General features: G+C 35.7%; 2 protein-coding genes and 1 pseudogene across 4 annotated transcripts; 1 reads left to right on the top strand and 2 right to left on the bottom strand.

Moving 5' to 3' along the window:
- Positions 1-815: 815 nt before the first annotated feature.
- On the bottom strand, positions 816-3,504 carry LOC110756077 (ent-kaurenoic acid oxidase 1-like). Its single transcript, XM_021957460.2, has 8 exons — positions 3,242-3,504; positions 2,356-2,833; positions 2,007-2,273; positions 1,804-1,893; positions 1,648-1,726; positions 1,423-1,529; positions 1,206-1,327; positions 816-1,091 (listed from the first exon to the last, which is right to left on the bottom strand). Exons 1-8 carry the CDS (start codon positions 3,502-3,504, stop codon positions 992-994), a joined length of 1,506 nt encoding a protein of 501 aa, XP_021813152.2. The 3' UTR covers positions 816-991.
- A 4,915-nt stretch (positions 3,505-8,419) lies between these two features.
- Positions 8,420-11,679, top strand: LOC110756065 (Heavy metal transport/detoxification superfamily protein). 2 transcript variants are annotated; one of them, XM_021957449.2, is made up of 4 exons: positions 8,420-8,677; positions 9,011-9,195; positions 10,746-10,833; positions 10,978-11,679. In XM_021957449.2, the coding sequence occupies exons 1-4, from the start codon at positions 8,515-8,517 to the stop codon at positions 11,421-11,423; spliced, it is 882 nt and encodes a 293-aa protein (XP_021813141.2). In that variant the 5' UTR covers positions 8,420-8,514; the 3' UTR covers positions 11,424-11,679. The 2 variants fall into 2 exon arrangements, with proteins under 2 accessions (XP_021813141.2, XP_021813140.2); XM_021957448.2 differs by having other exon boundaries at positions 8,422-8,677; positions 10,933-11,676.
- A 303-nt stretch (positions 11,680-11,982) lies between these two features.
- Positions 11,983-14,644, bottom strand: LOC110756064 (AT-hook motif nuclear-localized protein 23 pseudogene; annotated as a pseudogene). Its single transcript, XR_002526609.2, has 2 exons — positions 13,500-14,644; positions 11,983-12,216 (listed from the first exon to the last, which is right to left on the bottom strand). The product of XR_002526609.2 is annotated as an AT-hook motif nuclear-localized protein 23 pseudogene (transcript).
- Positions 14,645-14,668: the final 24 nt, after the last annotated feature.

Genomic DNA, 14,668 nt, shown 5'->3' with positions numbered 1-14,668 from the left:
TGTTTTTCATGCTTCGTGATTGTGGCTCCACAAAATTTGCTAAAATTTGCTAAGTGACGATCATTTTACTTGCAGTAGTAGCTTTATTTTCCCTATTAAAATTGTACTCTTTCATTCAATTCAATTAATCAAGTTCGAAACTTTGAGCTATAGCTTTTGTGTTCAAAGTTTAAGCAAGTCTTAGAGTTTCAGTTTTATCCAACATAAGGATCGGAGGATCTAGGAGGGTGAGTTTTGGGAGTAGGTCTAGATCGGGTCGAGCTTCGAGTTGACCAGTTGGTGTGAAACGTCGTCGTTATCCAAGTCCGAGTCAGAATCAGAAGAGATGACTAGGTCAAGGGTAGAGAGAGAGAGAGAGAGAGAGAGAGAGAGGCATGGGGTGGGGGGCTTTTTGAGAAGAAAAAAACTAGTGCTAGTCTAAACAACAGGGGATGAGGATTTTTCACAAACACACACAACTATGATGCCATGGGGATTCGAATATGAGACCTCTAGTCTGCAAGTCAAAGCCCTCTTCCATTGGGCTAGACCCCGTTAGCAAAAAAATTCTTAAACCTTCACTTTTGTGTTTTTAAAAAGTGGGTTTTTTTATAGTTGTTTTTTAGATGGTTTTTCAAAAAATGAGCCTTACGGAACACAAATTATGGACTTTGGACTCAAAAACTGTTTCCAAGTAAAATACCAAACATACTAAAGGGCAAAAGCACACAAGAAAACTCAAAAAACTAAAAGGACAAAACCATGAACAACAGTAAATGCTGGTTTAATTTCCAACAATTTTATTTAGAGAAACCAACATGGTGACAGATCAAACAAGCCTGCAAATGCACAATCACCAGCTCTTATAGCTTGGTTTGCAAGATGGGCAGATCTAAGTTCAAAACTTTTCCAACCAAAAAACATAGAAGCTAAAAGCTAATATATGAGGCAGACATAAACTCTGTGTTTTCATAACCTTTAACTGTTTCCTTCTTCACTTCTCCTCTCATATCTACGCAGATCCACATTTCTTGATTCTTGCCAAGCAATTGTCTTTTGGCCTAGTGTGTGGCAAGTACATCAATGGGCCGTCCGGATTAGTAGGTTCCATCCTGCAGCACCAAATTACAGAAACATTAAAAGAACACACAGAAAAAATAAAAAAAAACAAATAAATAAATTGTAATTTTAGTCATGGAGAGGAATTTGGTTGCAAGATGACTCACCTATAGTTAAGGAGGAAATGGTGAAGGAAGATAGCGATTTCCAGCTTAGCAAGATCATTTCCGGGGCACAGCCGGCTTCCAGCTCCAAAGGGAAGAAAAGTTAACGGTTTGGGTGTGTAGTTCTGAGCCAGCAGAGAGCAGTTAAACAAGTCAGATCCAAGATATAAATTACTGTTCGCCATAATTATCAGTACATCAAAAGTGATTCTGAACTTACATCCCATCGATCAGGGTTGAATTCCAGTGGATTTGGATATATTTCAGAATCATAGTGAATGCTCCTGAACCAGACCAAAACTTTCCAGCCCTTAGGAACGCTATAACCTGAAATCAAAGCCATTAAGTAAATTTTTTAAGGTGGTTCCACATCAAAACAGATAAATTGAACAAATATACAAATTCTGTTTCCTCTAAAACAAAACATTTAGAAACATGCACTCACCGTTTATATTGACATCTTTCTTTGCCTCTCGAAAAACGGTAAGGGAGAATGTTACGACACGAAGAGTTTCATCAATCACCTATGGAGTTTAAACGGGTTAGCTGGAATATGATGGAAGGGGCTGAAAAAAAAATGGAAGTGAAGTCACTTATGTACCTGGGAAAGATACTCCATTTCTCGATATTCCTTAAACGTCATGCCCTTCTGTGTTGGTGGCCTCCTTTTTACAATCTCTTCTTGCTCTGCCTGCATTGACCAAACATTTTAGCAAATCAGCAAAGGTAAATAAGTCCCCAATATTGAAAAAAAAAAAGGACAAAATAAAAGAACTTGATCCAAAACTACGTAAATTCATGTACCTTAGCTTTCTGGAAAAAATTTGGGTGTTTTTGTAAGAAAACGGCAGCCCACATCATAGTATGGCCAGAAGATTCATGGCCTGCATTCAAGTACATTAACAGAACATCTATAATTTCCGCATCTGTAAGTTTTCTTCCATCGTCATCAACAACATCTAGCAGAGCATCCATCATATCTTTCTTCTTTGCCACGTAGTTTCCAGCCTTCCTTTGAGCTCTTCGGTCATCCACAATGGATTGAAATGCAGAGACAAGATTTTTCCGAGCCTGAAATGAAAATGACTTGGTTAGATGCTAAAACAAAATGCAAATACTAATGTCCATGTTACGAAAACAATAATTCCCTCACCTTAAGTGCTTTATGGTATGCAAATCCCGGAAGATTGATTGCCATGGCTCTAACTCCATAGTTAAGAATTGTATATTCCTTCTCCAGAGCCTCCATGACTGGCTCGCTCTCTGAGCTGAGAAAGATGTACATGATAATCCTGAAAGTAAGCTTTCTGAGTTGAGTTAAGAACTCTATTTCTCCCATTTTGGACCATTTATCCAAAGATGATATGACCCTCTCTTCGATATACGTCGTGTACACGGACAATGCTTCATAACCATTGACTGGAGCTGCTGTTAGCTTTCGTAGACGTTTGTGTTCTTCAAAAGATATGCTAGTGAATGAGTTCTTTCCAATTAGTTCCTCTGTGGAAATAGGCCACCCGGGTTTAAATGCATCATCATCTGTTAAAACTTTTTTACTTGCTTCAGGCGTTGTAACGATGATACTTGGGCTCCCAAACATGAAGGTTTTGTAGATTCCAGTATGACCAAACCTGCATTGTTCATTGATAAGGCAATCCAGTTAGATGTGTGCGAGTGTGTGTTTCACTTTTAACTCGAAGTGACCAGAAGAGGAGAGCATAAAGAAACTCTTCCATTCACATCATCAAAAACACTGGTATAACTGCCAACGGAGTCTAGTCCAGCGGAAAAGGGCCTGTAGATCAGAGTTCTCAAGTTCGAATCCTCATGGCATCGTATTACGATATCAAAATGCCTCCAGCATTTTATTTTGTAAAAGAATTGAGGATAATGGTTACCAGAATATCGACAATGTACTAGATACTGTAAATTTATATCCGGTACCAGATAATTCATCTGGCTTAGACAAAGTAAAGAAAATACATATAATTGTAGAGAGAGAGAGAGAGAGAGAGAGAGAGAGAGAGAGAGGTGTGAACCTGGAAACCATGGAGTTGAGGAAGGCTTCAGGGTTGGAGGACTTGAAAGCTCTGAGAAAAGACCACATGTTGCCAATGAAAGGCCAGCCCAAGTCACCAGGAGGGAGAGAGTACTTCTTTTCACCCAGCGGGGTTTCATAGTACCAGGAGTTTGCATTCTGCAGAAGCCATTTGAGGGTCACAAGAGCACCAAGGCTGCACAAAAGGACCATCCACATGGAGGATCCAAGCTCCCTTCCAACTCCCAAAACCAAACCCAACATGATTGTATACCTAACTCTGCTCTTTTACTTTGTGATCACTATACTCAGAGAAAGGGTGAAAACAGTCGCACACTCAGAGAGAAGAAGCTCACAGTCTACTTGTGCTTCTCTATGTGTTTGCACCCCCGTATATATAAATACTCTTGGGCATATGGCCTTGAATGCAAATTCCTGGAAATAGTTAGTTGTTTTACCAAACCCAACAAAAGGTTAATGTTGTGATATATGGAGAAAATAAAAATGAAAACAAAATAAAGGATATGTGAATTGGAAAATAATTACATGGTGTATATGGTCGACTTTACTCTTTATCTATATTTGTCGTGTGGTAAATGGTTTTAATTCTTTTTATGTGTACCATAACGTATCGGTTTTTTTTTTTTTTTTCTTATTTTGTCTGTGTGGCTTTTTTTATCGGTTTTATAAAGTAGGTTCAAATTGGGTGATCGGCATTTTTGGTAAAGATCTTTTTATGGAAGAAAATAAATACAATGTATATAGATTATGAAAAGAAATAGTGTAATGTACGTAAAATCGAATATGAATGTATCATAAATTTGAAATGACTAAATACAATGAATAACAACAATACTTTTCCGTTTCAAACATAACAGACAAGCAATAAGGATAAACAATAATGCATAGGGAGATATGGTAAATCATCTACATGGTAATTACTTCAGATTGAATATATTGTGAGGGTTCAATGTTTCTTTTGTGCAAAGGACCCTCCTGAGTTCGAGTCCTAGCATCCGTGTAATGTGTGTGAGTTTAGTGTACTATTGACCCTCTCAATAGGAAAGGTCCTTAAAAGAATGTTTGTAACACATGCACTAATAGTAAGTTGTATGGAAGTGTAAAATTGGTGATTAAAAAAAAAAGTGTAAAATTGGTGAGTATTACACAATTTATTATTGTTTTTATATCATTTATATTTCGTTAATGTTTGTAACCATGGTCATTATCTAATTTGCATCTATCACATTTTCTTTGATTTGGTATTCTAATAAAGTAATGTGTTTTCTTTTAACGTAGGAGTTATGGTGGTATGATAGCCTATTCTAGTTCTTGCACTAGAAGAGCATCATTCAAGATAAATAAATGATATCAATTCAAGTTTCAATATAAAAAAATTTAAATCCTAAATCCAAATCCTAAAAACTAGACTTTTACCTGTTCCAATGTTATCTTAAAGAAACTCGAAGTTATCTACATTGTTTTTTTATATATTAAATGAATATACAAGAAATATATAATATATTAAATGAAAATTCTTTTCTTTTAAAAAAAAGAATATATGTGCTTTTCCTCCATGTTTTGTCTTTGTGCTGTGTAATATCAGAAACCTCCACATTTGCATGGAGACTGAGACCCACATGGACGTGGACTCCTCTTCTCTGCTTTTCTTTTTTGTTGTTCTTAGTACGTAATGTATAAATGCATAAATTCTGAAAAAAACACACATATATATATATATATATATATACTAACCCCTTAAACTTTGAAAGTTAATAACTTCCTCGTTTTAACTCCGATTTTCAAACCTTTTGCACCTACGCTCTCATGAACTCAAGCTCTATTTTTGTATCAAATAATTATAATTTTCCAACTTCAATTTCTCAAAGATCCTTAATAAAAACCTCACTAAATCACTTAAGGGCATTTTCGTGCAAATTACATTTAAACACTAATAACCCCAATATTTTCCATTCGAAAATTCCATAAAACTCTCTCAAAATTAAACACTATTTTCTGAGCACCTCAAAATAATCAGGGTCTCACAATGAGGAATGTGAAAGTGCCTTATATGAGCAGATTTCATCTTCCCCTAACAAGATATGTTTTGGGCTTGAGGGCCCAAGAACAAATATGTACGGGCGAGGATGAAAAATCATGTAACTTGGAGTCATTATCACTAAGTCTTGAATTTGCAAGGGTTTTGATTCTGAAGCCATAGCTAGGTCTAAGACTCTCCTCTCCGACACACTTTTTGTGATAAAAGAAGTAGGTTTGGTGAATGATGGGTTATTTAAAGGTATCAAAAGGAACAATGCAAAGGTAGGTTGGTGAATGATGGGTTATTTAAAGGTGACAAAAGGAACAACGTGGGACACATTTATTTATGGAATCTGCACTTGAACACAAAAGGTTGCTCCGATAATATAAGAGAATGATATGTGTCAACATAGTCCACACGTGGACATGCAACAGGGCTTATTAGGTCAAAAACATAGCATTTTTACGAGAGCATTTTTATTCACCACTTTAACCGAATTTGTACCCTCATCATTCTTGACAAAATTTGACACATATCCATGTGTATAAACATAGTTATCTTTTTTCCTATTATTTTTTTGATGATATTATTATAACACAGAAATACCCAAACCCTTTTAATAAAATTAAAAACATTTTTAAAAAAATCCAACAGCCACTTGACCCATCCAACCTCGTCAGCCACCCCAACCCACCCTCGGCAACCTTCTCACCTCCTTACCCACCTTCTTTCTACAACCAACGAAATAATTAGTTTTTTTTTTAATTTTATTAAAAAGGTTTAGGTATATCTCTCTCATAATATCATCAGAAAAATAATAAGCAAAAGTTAATTATGGTTATACCCATGAACATGTGTCAATTTTTGAAAATGGTGGTGATGAGACGCATTAGATTAAATTGGTGAACAAAAATGCTCCTTATCCAGATGCTTTACTTTGATTTTCTTTGCTAGGATATGCTTCACTTTGGTTCACATGCCACCCTATTAAAATTTTATCTAAGGGATTTCAACTTAACATATCATATCATCCCCCCTTCTCTTTTCTTTATAAAAAAAACTTCTCTCTCCTATGTCAATTGAGATGATGAGGGTGGTTCTAGGAAAGGGATTCCTTTGTCGTCCATGTCAATTTCTTGCTTGCTCCTCGCGTCCTTTGGTACAATACCAAGGAATCAGGAAAAATACAAAACTAGCAACATTCGTGCATATATGCTTAGCGTAGAGGTTTTTTTTGCTCTAAGTTCTGTTGGGGGGAGAGTTGTGGAGAAAGGAAGAATAAAAAAGAATAAAATGCTACAAAAAATTAAGTGTCCATTAGTTCAATTAGGGTTTTTTTTTTCTTTTTTAATTATGATAGAATTAGGTTTTTATTTAAGGATGATGTGTCAAGTTGAAATCAAAGCAAAGGATCTAGATCCATATCAATGAAGTAATAGGGACATTTTTAGTTGTCATAGTCCCTAAATGTAGACTCGATTTGCATTTTAGTGCTCAAATTCGCAAATGGTTGTTATACTCCCTCAACTCCACTTTCATTAGCAGTGTTGATCGTGCCGTCAGATTGTTAAATTTTATGCTAAATTTAAGGGTAAAATTGTCACTTCAAATCTAACCCCCATCACTCGCACAAGCCACCACTCCCACCACCACTTTGTACCCAAACCCACCATTTCCAACACCACAAGAACAAACAACAAAACATAGTTGCCTTCTTTAATTCTTTTTTATTTACATCCATCAAACATCTAAGTTCACCACACTATTTTGTTCAAATAGTGGGGTGAATTTGCCTTCTTTAATTCTTTTTTAGTTCATCCATCAAATTCGTCCACCCACATCCCATGGCTTCTCTCTCTCTCTCTCTCTCTCTCTCTCTCTCTCTCTCTCTCTCTCTCTCTCTCTCTCTCTCTCTCTCTCTCTCTCCACCCATCCGATCTCCTCAATCTTGACCAAATCAAATGAAAAAGAAGGAGAAAGCAAGAGGATAAAGGTAAAAATACGATTTCTTTTTCCATTAAAAAAACGTAAAAAATAGTGTTTTGCCACTTAATTTGACAGAAAAAGTAACCAACACTGCTAACGGAAGTGGAGTTCTGCAGCTAGAAAAACCATTTTTGCAAATTTGAAGATCAAATGCAAATCGAGTCTAAATTCAGGGACTATAACAACTAAAAGCCTAGGGACTATTATTAGAAGAGTGAAAAACTCTAGCCGCTCTCTCATTCAGTGAGTCTCAAAGAAAAACTCCACATATGGAGATGAGGAAGAAGCTTTAGTGCCTCTGCATTAACTTTTTCTTTTTGGTTAGTGAATAAGTCTACTTGGGCATTTTGAATAACAAGCCCCTTGTGATGATTTCTTCTGAGCCATGCTCAGATTGCCTCTCAAAATCCGCTCTCACACACTGATCATGTTGTCTAAATTTGGTCTACATCGTTATTGACGGAGGTTGCTGCAAATCACTCAATTGTTCTTTGTCAAGTAGTTGTTTTTGTTTATTTGTTCACTTTTATACGCAGGTAGATCTTTGAAAACCATGTTTTCCCCAAATATTTTATGGATGTGGTGATGTGGCTGCGACGTCGCTTCTTTGGGGGATGTTGGTAGGGCTTTTTTAGGCTTATGGGTTGGCTTAGGGAAGAGGTGGTACACAAGGTGATGTATAAAATGTAGTCTCCGTAGCATTTTCCATTAGATTATCAAGAACATTCTCTGAAACCATTTTTAATTAAGAAAGCTAGTTCCAAAATTTTCCATAACATTCCATGGAGAATTATCATTATTATCAACAACACATTTAAACGAACTTCCAATTAGGAAATAAATTAAGTTCGGACAAGAGAAAAAAGAAACTAAGTTATTGAGTGGCAAACCGGATTTCCATCGACGTCGTTTTGGTGGTGGTCAGAGGAAGAAAAGGTTGTTGTGGTTGGTTGTGTGACTGATCTAATGGATAATCTACCACAAGGAATGAATAATATTTTCTCCAATGATTCAATTATCAAAGGCAGTTGAACCACTTCCACATAAATTCCCACCAAAACATTGCCTTGAAAAACAAAGCAAAGACTAAAGTTTCATTAATTAATTACTCTTAATTTCTTACTTTTTAAACATTCTAGATGGGTTTTTCTTCTACCTATAAACTATTTCCGAAGTGCATAGATTTACATTAATTTACTTGTTTTTGAAATCCCTCTTTTGCTGCACATCAAAGCTTTGCTGCTAAAATGGCAGCAAAAGATGGAGCTAAGGAGAAAGAGAAAGACAAAGAAAAAGATGAAAAGAAAGAAAAGGAGAAAGATGGTGGAGTAATCAATGCTGTTTACAAAGTCAACCTGCACTGCCGGCAGTGTGGACGTGAGATCAAGAAGCCACTTATGGCTACCCCAGGTATCCAAATGTTCCTTTTCTGTTCATTCCACATCATGGTTTTCTCTACATATATAAGCCAATTTTAAAAAATTTAAAAAATAAAACTTTATTTCTTATGAAGAAATGAGAAGAGGTAGAGCATGTACTTGCCGAGACAACATAAGATGTTTATCTTATCAGACCATGAATCTAGATCATTAATCATATTGATTTTTTCCTGAATACGTTGAATACATTCGGCAACATAAACATTTGTCTAGTCTATAGTCCTTAATTATGTGGGTTTTCCTTTGTATTGTATATATCGTTCATATATTTGAGGCAACTGATGATGGTGCGTTATGTAAACAGGGATTCACAATGTGGAGGTAGACATGGAGAAAGGAGAGATAAAGGCAAAAGGTGTTTTCGACCCAGTACAAATTCAGAAACGGCTAGAGAAGCTTTGCAAGAAAAAGATTGAGTTGGTATCACCCAAAATTCAGATCAAGGAAACCCCCGTTGTAGAGAAAAAAATAGTGAAGGAAACAAAAGAAGTACGGTGCTCACTCTCACCCATATGCTTAAACAATTTATTGCTCAATATATTATTTGATTTTATCTTAAACAATTTACCACTACTTAACAATCGAATCGAGGTTGAATTATTTGATTTTATCTTCAATTGTATTTCATTGATAGAAACTGTGTTTACTGAACAGTCATGGCCGCCCTTTTTGTTTTTTTAAGTAAATTGAGTTTATACCTATAAAATTCATTTTTAATCACCTACAATCCTTTTCTTTATTTTTCTATTTAAAATACCCAATTTTTTCAAATAAAACCCGATGACTAGGATCCAAGTAAGCAAGATACCTAATCTAGCTTAAAATCTGATTTATTATATTTTTAAGATTCCAAAACTACCCCTATTTACAAGTTAATGTGTTATGTGGGGGTGTAAACTAATGACACATTGAATTTGGAAAGATCTTCAAATGGTTGTAATGGATGTAGGAATTAATTTAGAAACTTATTTGAAACAAAATATTAAATTCAACATTAACGTATTAGTAATCTACATGTGATTAATGTTTTGGTTTATTTAATAAATTTTTGTTGTTGTTTTCCTTTTATGAATTATACTACTAGTAATCTATTTTATTATAGTTTTATGAATAATAGTGTACATTCTAATTATGTTGAAAAATATTTTGATAATCTATTTATTGTTTGTTTTAAGAAAAATATATTTTTTTAAATGAACCTTTTTTTTCTCTAAATAATGTACCCTTTTCTCTTTGAATAAAGTACCTATTATTTGTTTTATGAAAAATAATTTTTTTTAAATGAACCTAGTTTCTCTCTCCAAATAATGTACGTATTTTTTTCTCTAATAATGTACCTAGTAAAACAATGTACGTATTTTTTTAAATGAACCTATTTTCCTCTACAAATAATACCTATACACATTTATAAGTATATTGTAAAACAATTTACCTATGGGTAAATAATGTACCTATATTACTAGTGATCTTCTCTAGTGCTTGGTTTCCTATGGACAATATTTTTTTAAAGTTTGCTTTTTAGTTATACATTACTGGTGATCTTCTTTAGTGCTTGGTTTCCTAATCAAATTCTTAGGTTTGCTTAGCAACTCCCAATAAATAGATGTTGCCCGTTTATCCAACATTGGAATTTAGAAGCCTTCCATAGTAGGTTTAAAGATCTTGGGTTGCTTTGCTCAAGTAGCGCAAGAGGGGGCGTTGTTGAGAGTTTATGTGAGAAGCCTTGCGTAGAAAAGATCTTAGGCCTCTCTCCACTTGGATGATGAGTTGCTTGAATTGAGAGTTTAGAAAGGAAATGTACCATATGGTGATAGAATTCAAAGGGAGTCAAGTGTTTAAACTTATTCATCAATTTGTTCATAAGGGTCGGTCGTCGTGTTCGTTATGCACCTTGGAGGTCCTGGTTAGGTTCACAATATTTACCTTTTTTTAGTATTAATTAAACTTTAACTAGCTCAGATATATACATGTAAATGAAAGTGATGAAATGCATGCACTAGCTAGATAGTTAACCAATTTTGTTTTGTTTGATTCCAAAGCCTATTTCAAGGACAATATTGGTGAAGGTAAACATGCATTGCAACAAATGTGAGCAAGATCTGAAGAAGAAGTTAATAAAGAGAAAAGGTAATTAAACATATTTCAAAGTTTTCTTGAAGATTCGTACGTATATCTACATTTAGGGTATTTCTAACGAAGCATATATGTCAATGATGTATATTCTAGGTATTCACAATGTTAAAACTGACATGAAAGCACAAACTCTGACAGTGGAAGGAACAATCGAGCCGGAAAAATTAGTATCGTATTTACGAAAAAAGGTGCACAAACATGCAGAAATTGTGCCCCCAAAACCAGAGAAAAAGGAAGAAACAAAAGAGAAGGAGAAGGGTGCCTCAAAACCAGAAGAGAAAAAGGAAGAAACAAAAGAGAAGGAGAAGGGTGCCTCAAAACCAGCAGAGAAAAAGGAAGAAACAAAAGAGGAGAAGGGCGCCTCAAAACCAGCAGAGAAACAGGAGGAAAAGAAAGAGAAAGAGAAAGAGAAAGACAGTGGTGAGAAATCTTCTGAGCCAATCACCAGGGTCGTAGAAGCTAAGGGAGATATGAAGGTGGTGGAGGTTAAACCAAAAGAGAGCAACGCTCCATATTTCATTCACTATGTCTATGCTCCACAAACGTTTAGTGATGAAAATCCAAATGCTTGTTATATAATGTAAATAGGTGAGGGGTAGAATATATATATGCACTTTGGATTTATTTGGAACTGCGTTTTTATGTATATAGTAGTATGGTTGAATTCAAGAAACAGAAGTACCCATAGATTGGAAAATGCCTTCTTACCAGACTATATATGGCAATATATGATGGAATTTTCAGACTAAATAAGGACCATAGATATGTTCAGAGTATTTGTCCCGCATCAGAAAGTTAAGGGATTTTCCACAAGCTATCTCCACATTGTCAATTGATTTCTGGGTGGAACCTCAACTGATTATTTCACGATGATAGTTTGGGCAAATATTACTTTCCTTCTTTTTTCAAATCGCTTGTCTAAATTATAGGATTGGTAAAGTATGCATGGCTGATCATTAGAATATTGTTGATTACTGGGATGGACAACATAGCTCGATATATACATAGCATGTAATGCATGCACAACATCAAACATGTATTAAGAAATGAAAATCAACAAAGAAAAAGGTTTTGATAAAATAAAATAAAAAGACAGAAAAGAAAAAGGCAACAATGGCTTGAAAATCAAGAAACCGATATGTGCTGGCCACAGTATTCGCTTCAGATTTAGGAATTTTGGAAGTAAAGTTTGAATTATTTTATTGTTGTACAGAAAATGAGTCCTGAATTCAGTCACAGAGTTAACTGATCCACTCAAAGGCACAAGATGAAAACTTAAAACAAAAACTCTTGCATCAAACAAGGCAGTCGAATTAACCTTATGTCTTGATGAGCAAAGTAAGACTATCTTTTCCTTTATCTTCTTGGTCTCTGCTACTGCGAAATAAAATTTTCGTTTTCGGAATGAACAAAACAAATCGAAACCTATGTATTGCACAAAACAAATAGCAAAAAAAAGACAATCATAATGGGGGTTCCCCCGAGTAATAATTTTGTTTTCTGAAAGAAAAGTCCTCCAAGAATATGTACCATAAAGAAAAATTCTTGAATGGAAGAAGCTCTGAGATATATATAGAGTATTTTAGGAGAAAGAGAAAAGTGTGAACAACAAAAGAACCCTTATTATAATATATAATATGGTTTTAAGAATAACTGGAGCAACTGGGGTTGATGATGTCTAAGAGAGCAGTGTGCAATATACTAGGATGATTTAATTTAAAATATATATATATTTGATTGTGTGGGTGAAGTGGCCAGATGTGAGAGCCTTTTTTAATTAGGGAAGAATGAGTGGAAAAGCAAGTGTCGAACTTTTATTATGAACATGGGGTGGGTGATATACCACTGAAACTATGACAGCTTTTGCTTTCTTATATTCATATTTGGTTGTTTTCTTTATTTGTATTGGTATAAGATTTGGAGAGATTGTATATTTCATGTGCTAAGATATATGCAGTATTTTGACCCAAAAAAAGAAGATATATATGCAGTTAGAGAGAGAGAGAGAGATATATATATATATATATATATATATATATATATATATATATATAATTTTATAAATATAGGTTTATAATATTTCAAATGACCAAGATCATATAAGTATATATCCATATAAGTACATATCCTTGGGAGTGGAAAGCTTGATATAGCAATTATATATATATATGCCCATATATATATATATACATCCTACATATAGAAAAGGCAAAAGTGAATCATTTTCATGACAAGGCTCCAAAGTTCAGAAGACAATATTATACATGATTAACAATCATATAGTTTATAACTCGATCTGTATTAATCTTATGCATTATAATAACAATAATTTATTAAATCTTAATTATGTTAGATTTTGTGGTTCTTGTAACATAATTACTTATCAACAATATTATCATAATTTCAGACAAGTTTTATATCAATCAAAGCTACAATATTCTTTGAAACCATTTCTAATTAAGAAAAGGGAGTTCCAAAATCCAACTTCCATCATCATTCCATATGGAGATGATCATCAACAACAACACATTAAAAAAGCACTTAAAATTAGGAACCAAATTGAAGTTAGGACAAGAGAAAAAGAAAAAGAAATTAAGCAAGAAAAATAATTGTACAAGATGAGGGGTGATTGATATTGATGTAAGGATCGATTCTCTGACCTTGGTCATGACCTGACCTATAGCTAGCAAAACTATCAATAAGGCGGCCGCCCGGCAGAGTTTCCTCCCCAACTATCAACCTGCAGCTGATGAGGCATGTTATTGAGCGGAAGATTGAAGAAGGGAAGTCCCGAAGACGGATCTGGAAAGGGGTTGGTTATTCCTCCACCGCCACCGCCACTGCCTCCGCCGCCCGAAGACTGCGGCACAGGCTGCTGCATCTGCAGCTGCTCCTCTTCCTCCAAGGGCAACCTCTCATAAGCTACGTTGGTAAACGATGAGGCTATGACAATAACAGGCCCAGATGCTATGAGTGCTCCTACAACATTTCCACCCATAACCTGGCCCGAACCACCAGCCAAAAATATGGTCAGGCTAGTGGCCCCGGGTGGCGCAGGGGGCGGCAGAAACGAGCCAGTCAACGACAGAATCTCGAATCTGCCGTGCAGCGTGACAACTGCGCCAGCCGCGGCTGGCTGACGCAGGCTCACGTTGGTTACCATACCACTCCCACTGAGCACACAAATCCCTCTCTGCCTTTTTCTCGCATATGTTCCAACGGATTCAAACACATCACAGCCACTGCTGACCTCCAAAATATGAGCTCGCAAAGTGTTTGCGCTCTCCCGAGTTATGATCACGGGAGGTTTGGGCTTGTTCCTTGATCCTGGAGGTCGACCTCTGGAGCGTCTACCTCCAGAATCCCCCGAACCAGGGTTTGGGGTCACAAGATCAAGCCCTTGATGATTAGGGTTGTCATCATCGACGTCGTTTTGGTGGTGGTCGGAGGAGAAAAGGTTGTTGCGGTTGGGGGTGTTGTGATCATCTTCAGAATCCGGTGGTCTTTGGAGGTGGAGGTCGGGGATTTGGAGCTGCTGATGAACAAAGCGAGATGCTGAGCCCAAGTCTAAGCCAGCCATACACAGAGAGCTAAAGAGAACAGAAAACAAGAAAAATATAGTAAAATATGTGGATAATTTTAATATAGAGAGGTTCAATATTTTATGGGTTTCTTGAGAAAGGAGAGCCCCATAATTTCAAACCCTAGAACGAATAGAAAACAAAGGGAATCGAGTGCAGGGAAAGGGAAGGGTACGAGTTTAGAAGAGAGAGAGGTGGGAGGAGGAGGAGAGAGATATCATAAAGTGGCAAACGCAGCCATTCTCAAC

Source organism: Prunus avium, chromosome 2 (assembly GCF_965620075.1).
Source record: "Prunus avium chromosome 2, drPruAviu1.hap1.1, whole genome shotgun sequence".
NCBI lineage: Eukaryota > Viridiplantae > Streptophyta > Magnoliopsida > Rosales > Rosaceae > Prunus > Prunus avium.
The sequence above is the reverse complement of the archived record's forward strand: the minus strand, read 5'-3'. Positions and strand labels throughout refer to the sequence as shown.